At 39.7% G+C, this 15701-nt stretch overlaps 2 protein-coding genes across 4 annotated transcripts in view; one reads left to right on the forward strand and one right to left on the reverse strand.

Annotated features, from left to right (window-relative positions):
• LRTM3 (leucine rich repeat transmembrane protein 3) overlaps window positions 1–15236 on the forward strand; it is a 28913-nt gene extending 13677 nt beyond the window's left edge. The window contains exons 5-6 of the mRNA XM_078069948.1: window positions 1902–12422; window positions 12519–15236. Coding sequence (XP_077926074.1) covers window positions 1902–12422; window positions 12519–14924 — 12927 coding nt within the window. The 3' untranslated portion in view covers window positions 14925–15236. The remainder of the gene's footprint in view (window positions 1–1901; window positions 12423–12518) is intronic.
• BIVM (basic, immunoglobulin-like variable motif containing) overlaps window positions 1–15701 on the reverse strand; it is a 146087-nt gene that overhangs the window by 94984 nt on the left and 35402 nt on the right. The gene's annotated exons all lie outside the window — the stretch shown is intronic.

Consider the following 15701-nt stretch of genomic DNA (forward strand, 5'->3'; position numbering starts at 1 on the left):
TGCGTAACAGAATAAAAGCAGAGTCAGATGTGTCATGGAAAATGAGATTCAGTCACGAACTGCAACAGCAAGAGCAATCACCAGATGGAGAGAGAGCCTGCTGTGCTGATTCCAGTGACAGGAGGGGCCCTGCCTCCAAAGACATGAAGGAAGTCAAAGACCAACGTGAAGAAGGAGCCCCGCGGAATTCTCGACACTCCAGTTTCATTGCTGGTAAAATGAAGGAGCCTCACTTTGTGAAGTCAGAACTAGAACTGAAGAATTCAGCAAAGAAAAAAAGCCCAGAACCACTTAACACAGCCCCGGAGCTGCAGCAACAAACACTTTTCACACGAAGTGAATTACAGTGTGTTTCTTGCTCTATTTTGAATTCACTTGCCCTTGAGAAGCAACCAAAAAGAACAAAAACACAAAAGGCCTTAAAATATGCAAAGAGTCCAAAGATTTTATCTCCAATGCTAGAGAAATCAATTCCTGAATCTTTATTTGTTACAACACAGAGTGACATCCCGTCTGAAAGAGGCCCTAGGAAGGAACTTGCTAGATCTACTCCAGAGGGAAAGACAAGGTTGCAAAAGGATTTACAAGTGAGAAGCCTAAAGTGCTTTGATTTCTCCACGCCAGCTTTATCTGAATTTGAAGGTTGGAGAAATTCAGCACAAATCCCCAAGTCTAGAAATGGGAAAACACAGATGGCATCAATTTTAAAGACAATCAACATCACTAAGTCTGATGCTCTTAGCCATGGAAAGGAACAGGACTTCATCTTGGAAAACATGGCCAAAGAAATATCTCAAAGTATGTCAGGTATATTTGTGAATACCTTCCCTTCACCTATACCCGTTTCACCTGCCATCAAAACGCATAAAAAAGTAAATGCAAAGAGAGACCCATTAAGAAATAAAAGCAATATTATACAGCCAGAACAACATGAAGGGGAAAGACTGTGTCCCTATTCTTCTAATAAATGGAGCAACTCAAGCAGCACATTAGAATCAAGATTGCAAAATGAAAAAGAAAGAGAGGGCAACAGAGTTTTATTTGAAGCAGGTCTCCAATTCCTGTATAATATAGGAAGGAGAAAAGATCAAAATATGCTTATTACAGAGCAGGATGTGCAGCGACAAACACTGGTTTCAGAAAATAAATTGGAATCTACTTGTTCTCCTCTGATTCCATTTCAAACTGAAGAGCTGAGCAAGACTATCCCATCACAAAAAGACATGCCACATGGAATAGGTCAAAAGATTCCATGTCCAAAATCAGGGAAAGCAGTGTTTGACTACTTTTCAACTGATGAAACAGAGTGTAGTACTATATCTGATGGGAGCCCTACAAGGAAGCTAGATGTTCACATTGCAGTTTCCCTACAACCTGAAGAAGAAGAGGAAGACATAAAAACTCAAAAAGTAATGAAACACAGAGTTGATCAAAATATCTTACCTACCAAATCAGGGAACTCAGTACTTGTAGATCCAGGTGATAAACGCTCTAGAAGGAAAATGGGTGCCAAGAAATCTAGAGTGTTGCAAAGAGATTTACTAACAATGTCCACAATATCTGTTTCATTTGACTCTGAAAGTCAGGAGAAGATACTAAAATTTTCAGGAAGGAAAAATCTTAGGGGTCCCAATTGTGTAACCATGAAGTCAAAGAAGAAGGCTCTTTATTCACAGATGCTTAATATCACTCAACATGATAATCTCTACTGTAGAAAGGAACAGGACTACAACTTAAAATCTACAATAAATGACATGCAACAAAATAAAAGTATAGCGAATGCATTATTGTCTCCCACGCCTGTTTCAACTGATAACAAAATAGATATTGAAATGCATAGTACATCAGAAGCAGAGATGGATCAACCAAGAGTAAAACTATATAGCCGTACCTCTGCAGAGCTAGGGAAATCACCATGTGATGGGGAAGTGTGGAAGGCCAATTCAACTGATCCACAAAACAGATCCAGCAACACAATGAAAATGAATGTGCAACATGAAAGGGAAGAGGAAAATATCAAAAAAATGTTATTGGAATCAGTCCCACACTATAACCAACACTTCAGTTTCAGTGCCCGTCATATGAAAAATTTTGGTTCTTACCAATCAGAGTCTGAACTGAGTGATTTAGAAGTCAGAAGCACTTGGAATTTGTCTTGTGCAGCACAAAAAATGAGGCAAGAAAAATGTTTTAGAGAAACTATTTTGGAGCCTGTTTCTAGACACGTGATGAATTTTCTTCAAGTTGAAACAGAGAAAAAAAGTCTTCATACTCAAGAAAGAATTAAATGTATGGGAGGACTAAAGACTCCATTTCCAAAAGCAAGGAAATCAGAGACTAGTTCAATACAAGGTGGCGTTCTCCGGGGTGGAAATCCTAGGAGAAAATGGGATAGTTACATTTTTGAGAAAAAGGCATGGAATCAAAATGACTTAGTAAGAATAGTCTTAAAATCTTCAGGTTACACAAAAAGCCAGAGCTACACATTAGAGTTTGTAGGCAAGAAAAGTATAATAAATCCCAAGCATGTAACTTTGAAGGCAAAGAAACGATCAGTTTCACAGTTGCTTAATATCACAGGATGCATTACAGGAAGCCATAGAAAGATGAAGGGGTGCAAATTTCAGTACAAGATGAAAATGAGGCAGTGGTTTGAAGGTGTGGGCGAGGCATCACTCCTTGCTGCTGAGGGAACTAAGATTCCACCACCCAAGTTAGTGACTGATGAACGCTCCCTCGATGCAACAGCAAGGGGCATGCTATATAACAGAACACTTCACAGAAATCTGCATGGTCATATTACAGAGGAAAAGGCAGAGTTATGGGAGAATTCAGCCACAACTTTCCTGGAGCCTGTAGATTTCTTTACACCAATTTTACCTGACTCTGAAAGCCAGATAAACACAGTACGGTTATTAGAAGAGAAAATCACATTGAATCCCAGATGTTTAACTCTGAAGGAAAAGGAGCCAGCAATTTCACAAATACTTAAAATCAGAGGACGGTTTACCACAAAACGCAGGAAAAAACTTGGATCCAATTTAAAAACCAAAATGCAACAGATGAGTCAAGGTAAAAATGTGGCTGATACATTTCCAAATACCATTTACTTCACACCAGATACCTATGACATTGAAAGACAAAGCAGATTCAAAATAGGGATGGACAGAGTATCAAGGTTTAGTCATGTACAACCAACACAAATGCAGTTGCCAGTTGAAGGGCTAGTGATTTCACAACCATTTAATATCACTGGTCATGCTGCTTTAAGCATTAATGAGCAACAGGGAAAGAAGATAGACAGAAAGAGAGAGAAAACTGTATTAAATGTGGACCTAAAATTTGTATATGATTCTATGCCTATTTTATCACACCTAAAAATGGAGCCATCACCTAGTACCTGGGATATCTATGAAGAATCTTCTGGAAAGAGAAATGCCCTAAACAAAGCAAATGCTAGTTCTGCTTATGCCTACATACCTATGTATCCTAAAATCATAAAACATAAAGCTAAGGCAAAAACAGCAGGTGTGAAAAACACTATGCATATCAGACGGATGAAATTGAAGGCAAAGAAACCACCTGTCTCCCAGCTGTTTAATACTATAGGATGTGGAACCAGAAGAAACAAAAAAGAACTGAGATGTGACATTAAGAAACAGAAGGAGTTCCAGCAAGATAAAACCATAGCAGATTTATTTCTGAACACTGTTTGTGATTCTGGATCTCTTTCATCTCAAATTAAACAATTTACAGTAGAAAGGGAGAAATCCAGGCCAAGAAAGCCCATAAACGTTCCTCCACAGCTAGAGCTGGAGAAGTCACTAAACAAAAGAAAAATGTCATCTTCAGAGTCCACTGATATAAAGAGTGCTATCTTAAGAAATATCAGAACACTGAAACAATGCATTAGAGAGCAAAAAGAAAAGCGCCAAATTGTTTTACTAGACATTCTCCCACAATGTAGAGATCAGTTAGTGATTAGCCAACATGTGAAGAAGGAGCTTGACCATGTGAAAATAGGAGTAGCTTTGAAAAGAGAAGTATACCCTGGTCTAGCTTCCCAGAAGAGGGAAATCAATTACACTAGGTTCAACATCCCAAGAATCAGAACTCATACAGAATGTGAATTCCTTGTTCCTCCAAGAGTAAAGCACAAAGATGCAGACGTCATCAAACATTCAGTTTCAATTCCATGGGGGAGAGGAGTATCCAAGAAAACCAATATTTCATTAAATTCAAAAGGACAGAATATATTTCTTACAGAGTTGGATGCTTCTCAACAAAAGACTCACAAGGAGCAAGAATTTCAGAAACAAAGAAGTATTTCACTGACAATTCGGGGGTCTTTTGCCTACCCCATTATGGAACCTCCTCATTTGAAGAACACAGGAAAGGTAGCTGAGGAAGATATATACACTAACAAAAGGAATATTTCACATTTATTGAGAAGAGAAGATATAAAAGAAACCGATATCTCACAAGGTTCAAAAGGACAGAAGTTTCTTTGTACCAAGCTGGTGGGCCAGCAAACTATGTCTGCAGCGCAGAAAGGAGAGGTGAAACCAGCTGGTGTTCCTGAAAGTATTGTGGATTCTGTGTCCTGCCCAAATAAAGAGCCTCTTCAGGTAACACAGGCAGTAAATACAAAGAAGGAAGATGTAAGCACTTCTCTAAGTTTACGTGTAAATCCAGGGAGAAAAGAGCGATCAAAGTTAACGGATATTCCATTAAGATTAAATGGACAGAAAATGACTTCTGAAAAACTGGGGGTGAAGCAACTACATAGTTCTAACCAGAATAAAGAAAATATTCTGGAATCCATTTCTTCTTGCATGTTGGATCAACTCTATAATGAAAAGCTAAAGAAAAAAGTCTCAGCAAAAGGAGTGAGTTCAAAAGTTTTGAGTTCAGTAGTAGACAAAGCATTGAATGAAGCAGATACTCCAGTAGATCAACCTTCTCTTAGCTTGCAGAATAGAAGAAGACAAGAACATCAAAAAGAAAGTACATGCAACGTTCTCCCAAAATCTGTTTCTCATTCCTCAATGGATGTACTTCAGATTAAGTTGCCATGTGTAAAAAAAACATTAAAGGCTCCAACGTACCACACTGCAAATACAGAAGGAATTGGCTTGCTTGTTGAGGGAAAAGAAGAAGAGCATCCAGAATGTATACACTATATTTCTCCAAAGTCTGCATCTCACTCTTTGAGGGATGTATTACAGAGTAAGATACCATGTGAAAAGAAGGCATCAGAAGAAGTAGTTAGCACTGTGGATTACATTCCAAGTACAGAAAAAATTAGCTCACTCGTTACAGGAAAAGAGAGCAAGGTGCACACAGGTAAAGGTCAATCAGGTATGAAACTGACAAGCTTGTGTACTTCCTTACCATCTCTATCACATACTAATGTGAATTCAAGAATAAAAGTAGGGCAAGATAAGTCAGGAATACCAAGGAGCTGCCTTCCACCACTAAAGCTCCAGGTATCACCAAATGTCAGGAAAACTTCATTTGCAGAGTCAATTAATAGAGGTAGTTTAAGCAATGTAAGAGAATCAAAACATTTGCCACAGGGAAAAAAAGAAGATGGAGTATATGTGAAAGACATAAGGGGCCTCAAATGTGTCACTTTTAAAGGAAAGAAAACACCTTTTGAACACACACTGCATGGAAAAGAACCACAGTGGAACAACAAAGAACAAGAGGAAATGATGCAGAAAGATAAAAGTAATCTAGACATAGTTCAGAGTAAACGCCATGCTTCCATTCCTTCTTCACCTCATGTGGAGTGGGATCCTGGAATAAAAGAGGTGCTCATGCGAGGAATCACAGGATTTTGTCTCCCATCACTGACGCTCCAGGAATTATCAGATACAATGGGAATATGTGAGGAGCCAGCTGATGATATTTTAAGCAGTATTAAAAAGGCAAAATATATGCCACAGAAAGATGGAGTGGAAATGGCTTTGGAAGAAATCAGGCATCCCAAAAGAATAGCTTTGAAGGCAAAACGGACTCCAATTGCACATGAATTACAGTTGAACATCAAAGAAAAAGAGAAAAAGATGCAGGAAGATAAAGATAAACCAGTTGGGATTCGGAGCAAATCTTGTGTTTCCATCTCTTTTCCACCTTACTCAGAAGTGGACACAAGAATAAAAGGGGAAGAAGCCTTGCTAATAAAAACAAGACCATCTTTCCTACAAACAGAACTCCAGGAGTCATCAGATAGAGGAAAAATAGCATACAAACAGTCTATTCATGGTGATACCTCAAACAGTGTAAAAGAATCCAAGGAACATTATATAATGCAGGAAGAAGAGGAGAAAGTAAAAATGGTAAAAGTCATACTTTTGAGGAAAAAGAGATCACCAATTTTACAGGAAATCCAGCTGGACATCAAAGAGCAAGAGGAGAAGACACAAAAAATTAAAGGTGAGCCAAATGTCCTTGTGACCAATACTAGCACTTGCATACCTGCTCCTTCTCATTTACAGTTGGATACAAGAATAAAAAAAGCAGACTATGTAACTGAAGTAACAAGATTCTCTCTTCCAGAACTATCACAGCAGAAATCATCAGATGCAGTGAAAAAAGCAAATAAGTCCACTGATGGTGATATCACAAGTGATGTACAAGAAGCAAAAGAACATACACCACAGAAGGAAGAGACTAATGTAGAGAAATCAGCCAAGAGAGACATGATGCATCCAAAAGATAAAGATTTGAAAAGAAAGAAAGCACTATTACAGGACATACCATTGAATCTTAAAGAGCAGGTGAAAGAGGATCCAGAAGGTGAAGAGCAGGGGAAAGTGGATAGAGGAGGTAAAGGTGAACAAGAAGTAGTTCTGCCCACAAATTGGGCTTCTGAATCTTTAACTCACCATGAATTGAACACAAGAATAGGAGAGGAAGACAGGCAAGAAATAACAGGATCCGCTGTTTCACAACTACAGCTACGGAAATCATCTGATGCAGGGAAAATAGTGTATACAAAGTCAGCTGGAGATGATATTTCAAATGATGTAAGAGTAGTACAAGAGTATGAGCCACAGGAAGGAGAAGATAGAAGAAAAATAGTAAATATAAAATATATAATGTATCCCAAAGGCACAACTTCCAAGGCAAAGGTATTACCACTTCCACATGTACTCTGTATCTCTGGGGGTTGTGATGTCCAAATTAGAGAAGTACAGACAAGCATAAAAGAAAAATTAAGATACATACAAGAAAGAAGCGAGCTAGGTAAGGTTCTGACAAGACCTTCTCTGCCTCAGTTTAAATTAAACAAAAGTATAGAAGGCAAGGAGGAGAAACAAGTATCCAGACCGTTTCTTCTACCCTCATGGCCAAGGGAATCATCAAATGCAGAGAAATTAAAACGTACAGTACTACCTTTGAATGATATTTCAAATGATTCCAAAAGAACAAAATACATGACACAGAGAGAAGAGGATAAAGCGAATACTTTTGAGAAAGACATAATGCATTCTATGTATATAGCTTTGAGGGCAAAGAAATCACCCCTTTCCCTTATACTCAAAACAAAGAAACTGCAAGTGAACATCAAAGAACAAGTGAAAGTGGGACAAGAAGATGACAAGGAAACCGTTGTGCTTCTGCGCAAAATTCATCCTTTTCTCATTTCCTCAACTCATCTTAAGTGGAACACAATAAAAGACAAGGAAGGTGAGCCAGGAATAATAAGAAATGATGCGCCACATCTTGAGCTCCAAGAATCATTGCCCTCAGGGCAAATAGCATCTACAGATTCACCTGATAGCCATGTGAAGAAAGGAGACCCACGCCCACGACAGGCAGAAAGGAACGGAGTACAAACAGGAGCCATGAATGGCTCAGTGCAGCCCCAGGGCACAGATTTTAAGGCAAAGACATCACCACCTTCTCATACATTCAGTGTCACTGAACACGGTGCTTTGAACCAGAGAAAGGAACCACAGTGGCATATGAAGGAGAAAGTAGAACAGGGGCAGCAAAGAACAGGAGATCCTGATGTGGCTCTGACAAAAACTTCTCCTTCCACACCTTCTCCATCTTACCACAGATTGGACACAAGAACTAAAGTAGACAAAGATTTGCTTGCAGTTACAGGATTCTCTCCTTCACAATTGCTGTGCTCCAAGTCATCAGGTGCAGGAAAAATCAGATATGCAGATTCCAATGAAAGTATTAGGTCATGTAATGTAATAATAAAAGCTTATCAAAGTATGCCATATACAGAGGTAAAGGACAGAGTAAAAATAAAAGGTGGGAAAGATCGAAGATTCCCCCAAATAATCACCTCGACAGCAGAGACATCCCCACTTCCATATCTACCCAGTAGAAAGAGGCTACCTTTGAATATTAAAGAGCAAGGAAAAGAAGTGCCAGAAGGCAAAAGTGAACCAGAAATGGTTCTGAAGGAAACCTATGCCGCCTTACCTTCTCCATCTTACCTGAAATGGGACACAAAGATGAATGAAAAGGAAGACACACTAAGAATAACACAATCCTATTTTCCACCACCAAAGATTCAGGATCCATCCAGTTCAGGCAAAAAGCCATATACTAAGTCATTTGATGGTTGTGTGTTAAAAGAGAAGGATAGACTCAAAACAGATCTTGAAAACAAAATGGTCCCAATACCTATGGCTCTGAAGGCAAAGAAATTACCACTTTCACGTATACTCGATACCAAAAAGTTGCAGTGGAAAATTAAAGAGCAAGAGGGAAAGGTGCAGACAGATGAAAATGACCTAGCTACTCATCTGGAAAACATTTGTACTCCTTTACTTACTCTACCATATCTTAAATTTGGTTCAGGAGAAGGAGAGGGGTACATGAGAAGAATTACAGACCTGCCTCTCCTGCACCTACAGTCCGAGGAATCACCAGATGCAGTGAAAACAACATACGCAGAAACAACTGATGGAGAACTTTCAAATGATGTAAAAAAATTAAAAGAACACACATTACTGAAAGAAGTGAGGGACAGAGAGAAAAAGGTGGATATGAATAGTATGGTGGATCCCAATGATAGGTATTTAAAAGCAAAGAAATCACCTAATTTACTTAGATACAATCTAAGTGCCCTTCGGTGGAAAACTAAAAAGCAAGAGGGAACAGCTCAGGAAGGTCAGCGTGAGCCAGGGGGTGCAGTGCTGACTAAGACTTGGACTTGCAGATCTCCCCTACTTCACTTTGACACAAATACCAGAGTTGAAGAAAAGAGAATACCAATATTAACGAGATCCTCTTTTCCCACAGTCAGCTCCCAGGAATCATCAGATTCTGAGGACATGGAATGTATAGAGCCCATTACCAGTGATATTTTAATCAGTCCACAAAAAGGAAAATATCATATGCCCCAGAACAAGGAAAAGGCTGGAGTAGAAATAGTAAACCTCATGTTTCCCAAACATCAAGAAAAGAAGATGCAGGAAAGTGAAGATGAACCAAGTGTGGTTGTGGCCACCTCTTCCTCTCCATTACCATCTTTCCCTCACCTGCAGTTGGATAAAGAAACACAGGTAGGTGATGAAATGCTAGGACCTGCAAGGTCTGTTGTGCAGCGAGAATCAAATGCCGGGGAAGTAGTACATACAGAAGCAATCCATGGTGATGTCATAAAAGACAGTCAAAACAAGAAACAACTCGTGCCTCAGGAAGAGGAGCAGGACAGAAAAAAAACAATAGATATGAGAAATATGACACACACCACAGATATAAGTTTGAAGTCCAGGAAATCACCTCCTTTACTTATGCTCCATAGAACAGAATTGCATCTGAACATTGGAGGGCAAGAACAAAAGAAACATGAATGTCCAGGTAAACCACCTGGTACAGTGCTAAGAAAAATTTATGTTTCCAAACCTCCAGCTGAACTTACATTGGATAAAGGTATACAAGTAGATGAAGAAAGGCTTAGAATTAAAAGATTCTCTCTAATTCCACAAATGCTTTCAGCAGTATCAGATACAAAGATGAGAGCAGATACAGGGGCAATTTGTGATATAAGAGAAAGAAAACAACATATGTCACAGAAAGAAAAAAAGCACGAAGTGAAAACAGTAGATATGAGGATCAGGATGCATCACAAAGAGGCCAGGATTTCATCAATTTCACATATCTTTAACACAAAGGAATTTGTGTTGAATATTAAAGAGCTAAAGGAAAACGTATACAAAGGTAAAGATGAGCTACCCGTGCTTCTGACAAGGACTTTTTTTTCTGTCCCATCAGCACCTTCCCTTTATCTAGACTCCGGGAGCAAAGTAGACAAAGATGTGCCAGGACTTACAGGATCCTCTCCTCCACAGCAAAATCTCCAGGAATCATCAGATACCCAGAAAACAGCAATTAGAGAGGTAGTTGCTGGTGATGGTGAGATCGTTAAAAAAGTGGGACACTCTGTGCACCAAGAAGAAGCAGTGCAACAGTGGACCTCAAACTTCATGATCAGTGTACAGCGAAGGAATGAACCTCCACGAGTCAAATCTGAAGGAGATCTGAGTCAGTTAGTTTTAAATTCACAGCATGAGAACATTTATTTAACAGGATTTGGTACCATAAGTGGGAAGAGGCTGGAGTATTTCTTTACAGGACAAGAGGTTCAGCCAGAAAAATACAAAACAGAAACTTTCACTACATTTCTTTCCTACCCCACCATGGAGCCCACTAAAATTGGAAATCTGAAGAAACAAACTGAAATAATGGATAACTTAAACCATAAAATAAGCCCTAAGGTTTTAGTTACACCACCAAGGAAAATATCCAAGGAAATATATATCACATTTGGTGCCCCCGTAAGTGCAAAAGGATTTTCTGTTTCAGAGCAAGATGCCCACCAACAAAAAACTTTATCAAAAGCATCTCCAGGATCTGCAGATTCATATAAATTTGATAAGCCAGAGAAAGATGTACATAATAACGATAAAGTGAGCAAAATGCTCTCTCCCAAAGTGATGGCCCCACAGACAGAGGGATCACTTGAGAAAATGAATATCGCAGAGTCAGATACCTCCCCAATTATAGAGGAACAAGAGATTGTTGTGAAAAAGCAAGTGGTGCTACAATCTGAAAGTGGACATAAGACCTGGCTGGACTCCAGCTTTTCTCTTAAGTTCCCACTTCAAAATGGAAGGCAGAAGACGCCATTGGAAACAGATGTACACAAGCAAACTATAGTGTACCCCAGAATACAAATACTACCAGGAATACACATGGATATTACAGTGTTTGATACCATAGGAGGGAAAAAAGAGCAGGGATTGCCAGTTCCACAACAAGAGGAATATATTCTAGAATCACTTCAGAAGTCTCTTTCTTCCCACTGGACTTTTCCACTTCAATCTGGAGATCTGGAGCGAAAAAATAAAATGGACACAAGCACTACTATAAATCTGGAGCAAAAAACATTAGAAATGGAAGAAGGGGAGTTAAAAATAGACACAAACATAGCTATCCGTCTGGCAGCAGACAAAACAGAAATGCACAAACACACCATGGTCAATCTGGAGGAGAACAAGAAAAGGGACACAAGCAATACCGTAAACCTGAACATTCCATCTCTAAAGGCACAAATACCTCAAATTAACACTCAGCTGATAACTCATAGAGCAAACAGCTGCCCAATCAAGCAAAAACATAAAAAGGAACTAGAAGTCTCTGGTGCAAAACAAAATATTCAGCCACAGAAATTGTTTCAAAAACATGTTCTGGATTCATTTTATGCCTATATTCCTCTTTCTCTCAAATTTAAAGGCTGGAAAGGCAGGTTAACAGTAGCAGATTTGAAAAGAGAATTGAGCCCCAAATATTTAACCATGAAAATCCCAAATCATCCAGTTTCACAGATTCTTAACAACATGGGACGTGGCACTCCAAGCAATAGAAAGAAATTAGAGTATGACTTGAAGAAACCAAAGAAAACAGTTTTGCGGAGTGAAGATGCCTCAGGAATATTTGTCAGAAGTCTTTCTATTTCCACGGTGAGTTCATCTCAGATAGAAGAGATAGTAGACTCTGAGACAAACCGAGGAAGAGAAAAGATACTCTGTCCTTCTGAATTCCAGCAGAAATCACCACACACTCGGGGGAATAGCTTGAGCACTGTAAAAGAAAGGGACCAGAATTTTACAGACAGAGCTCCACAGGATTCCCAGCCCTCTGTGGTAGAGGAGCAACAAATGCAAAAACTCCCCAGTGTCAAATCAGAAGCAAACCTCGGCAGTGAAACAAAGGAAAAAAATTTAATTCCACAAACCAAAGAAGAAAGGGTTGTTCCAGGGCACGACAGCTCAAGGATCATAAAAGAATCTGACTTGCGTATGACTGAAGAAGAAGAAAAGGCACCAAAACCCCTTCTGACACCCGCAGAGGGTCCACTCATGTCTGACGAGCCAAAGGACAATGTGGAAGCCCCCATGGAAAGTACCCTCAGTATGAGTATTTCCCCTCCAGGACTAGAAGAACCACAACATGGGACTCAGCTATTCAATACCATGGAGTGTATCTCACCCCCTCGGTGGGGGGATCAGAGCGAACCCATCCAGGCTACAACCACACAAAACGTCCAGCAACAAAAACCTTTTCCAGGAACTGGGCCTATACCATCCCAAGTTAAAAGTAATGAAACAAAAGTAGTGGCAGATAGTACAAGTGCAGAAAGTTTACTTCCTCTTTTTGAAGCAATTAAAAATATCTTTGAATCCCAGATAAAAAATATGATCTATGACAACATTTGTGAGGATATACTGAAAAAAGTAAAAGCCCCAAAACCTGATGATTGGAAGTTACCACCACGTGCAGGGAGCCCAGATACAACGTGCACAACAGTACTTCCCGAAGTGCAGCCAAAACCCATTTTGGAACGTTTTACTCCCAAAGAAAACAACAAGCTCACTAATCATTTTGAGTCAAAAGCGTTTGAAATAAAACTGAATCTGATACCAGAGATGGCAAAACAATCCTTCCAAAAGTTCAACTTTTATCTAAATCAGTCTTTTTCAGAAGATAACAGTTGGAGGCTATATCCGAGACATAAAAAAAAGTGCTTTTTGTCTCTAGAAGGGATTGATACTGTAGAACTTCACTTAAAACAGAAATGCGCCCAGGATTCACCGCCTGTCAGCTGTATGAAGACACTGATTGTCAGTGTTTCAAGTGACAGCGAAGAGATCACTACAAAGTTAAGGAGTATTAGTAAGCTAGAAAGTGGAGTGTCTTCAGTGACTTCAGCTAAGCAGATGCCATGGCCTCATATTCTTCAAAACTACTCAGTAGAAGAAAAAGACAAACTGCTCATACACTTTTCTATGAAAACATTGGAGATTCACATGAAAGCCTTTCCCAGAATTGTAAGAGAATCTTATGCAATGGGCAGTCCTCAAAATATAAGGAAGCCTTTATCTAAATGTATTCATGCTGGTTTCAAAGTACCAAAACGAAAAAATAGAATTTTGTTACTTTTTGAGGAAGAATCTCTTCATCAAATAGATCTTGATTTACAATACAAATACCTTCATTTTCTCCTGGGGCTTCCAGTCGGAAGTGTATTCCCTAAACCAACTGCACTTCCCAAACATATTCTTAAGTTAAACACAGTTGCAATATGTGAAAATATAGATAACGGGGGAGAAAGTGGTGGTGGTCTTTGCATTGACATGGAACTGTTAGAACAGCACATCTCTTTCAAAAATCAAAGTCCTCATGAAAACTCATCGTTGAGAAAATTCCGGGAGCCAACCCTTGTGTGTGCTTCCGACCCCAATCAACAAGGCCCAGTGCAGAAAGATACTACAGCTCTTTCAGAGTTAAAATCTCACACGACTCTGGAAAAAGATAAACAATGTCATGTATGGTTTCAAGAAACAGATATATGCAAATCTTTTGATTCAAAGACTCAGGAAAGCACTCCCAGTTTAGTTGATTCCCATTCAACTCAGATTTCTGAAGATTTTACCGAGAGTCAGACAAATATTGAGAGTTCAGCCAACTTGGAGGAATGCTCAGCTCTTGAAGCACATGAGAGTGAAGAATGTATGTTTTTGGAAGCCAACCCTTATTTAAGTCAGGAATCACAAAACATTCTATTTGAATTACAGAAAGGCATTCCTTTGGAAAATCTCTACAAGATGAAAAAAAGCAAAACTAATTTGAAACCATTGTACAGGGAAGATTCAGGTTCCCAACGTATTAGAGGCTGTAGAAAACATTCCTCAATTGTCACACCTTCCTATGAATCCCACAAAAGCAGGAAATATAGGTCATCCTCTAAAATGCCATCTCCTGACTGGTTGTGCCACGATTCATTAAATGCTGTGGAAGTTCTGTCTAGATCATCTTCCATTCCATTCAGTGAAGAGAAGTCTTCGTGGACTGCAAGGTGCAGAACCAACCATTCTTTAGCTCCCTTAACAGAATCAAACATCAAATTACATCTTGCAAAAGGCCAAGGCAAACCTCACAGGCATCTGGAAAGCAAAGAAGGAAAGAAGGCCAAATCTGATTTATTTAGAAAGAACAACATTCATTGGGACTGTGATTACAGTTATACATGCACTAAAGAGAAATGCACAAGAAAGAAGAAAGTCCGTAATTGTGAGTCACAAAGATCAAATTACTTCTCAAGCAAACCTAAGTTACCATCAAAGCTTCATCAAGAGGATATCAACTTTCATTCTGAAAGAAAACAAAACCAGCCATTTTTTTATGCCTGTATACCAGCAGATTCACTGGAAATTATGCCCCAAACCATTCGCTGGACTATTCCCCCAAGAACTTTAAGGAAGACAAACTTCAGAGTTCCTCTGGTGGCAAAGATTTCAAGTTCTTTCAATATATGGACTTCATCCAAAAAGTTTTTGGAGTCCCTCTTGGAGTCCTTCAGTCCAGTTCATCCAAATAGATACTAGCATACCTAGATTCCTCTGAAGTGGAAAGCTGATTGCTATTGTGTTATTCTGTGAAAAATAAAATCAGATAAAGTCAAATGGTTTCCTCATGAACTGTTTTCTAAACTGATATATTTTATTTCTGCAGTAGATTTGCACAATTGTTCTGGGAGGATAGGATGGAAGAGCAGATGACTTTGGGCTTGATCCCACCATGCAGTGGGATCTCCTTTTAGTTTAAGCTGCCTCCTCATAATCCCACAGGAGATGAGCAGAGACGTGGAAGCCTTCTTTCCATCCCACACAATGACTGAGGGTGAGTCTGAAGAAATGGAGCCTATCAATGAGATTGGGAGAGAAAGACCAGGAAGTTGGGACGGCGTAGAAACTAAAGGGAGAGAGTTTTAAACAACAGTGAGGGTTCAACAATGTCAAAGGTCACAAAATACAGGTATAAGTACTGGTTTTGAGAAGCCATATTCCTGTGATGATTTTGTCCTCCTTCTGGACCTCAGCAGCAGCTCGTTGGCCTGCACCTGATCACCGTCTGCCACTGCAGGGTCACCTAGTCATTTCGGGACCTCAGTCCAGAGTACCTGCCATCTTGCAGGAACATGCTCTGGGAGGGGCAAAAAGTCATCCCGCAGCACTACCGGGGGGAGGGAGACTGCCTCCCAGTGTACCTGCACGACCTGCCTGCCTCCAGCCACCTGCCCATGCACTTCCCTGCCCTGGGCTTCAGGGCCCCTGGCTCAGGGCCCTGGCTCACCTGCTGGCGCAAATGACTGAGAACTCCAT

The sequence above is a fragment of the Halichoerus grypus genome, chromosome 4, assembly GCF_964656455.1.
Source record: "Halichoerus grypus chromosome 4, mHalGry1.hap1.1, whole genome shotgun sequence".
Lineage (NCBI taxonomy): Eukaryota > Metazoa > Chordata > Mammalia > Carnivora > Phocidae > Halichoerus > Halichoerus grypus.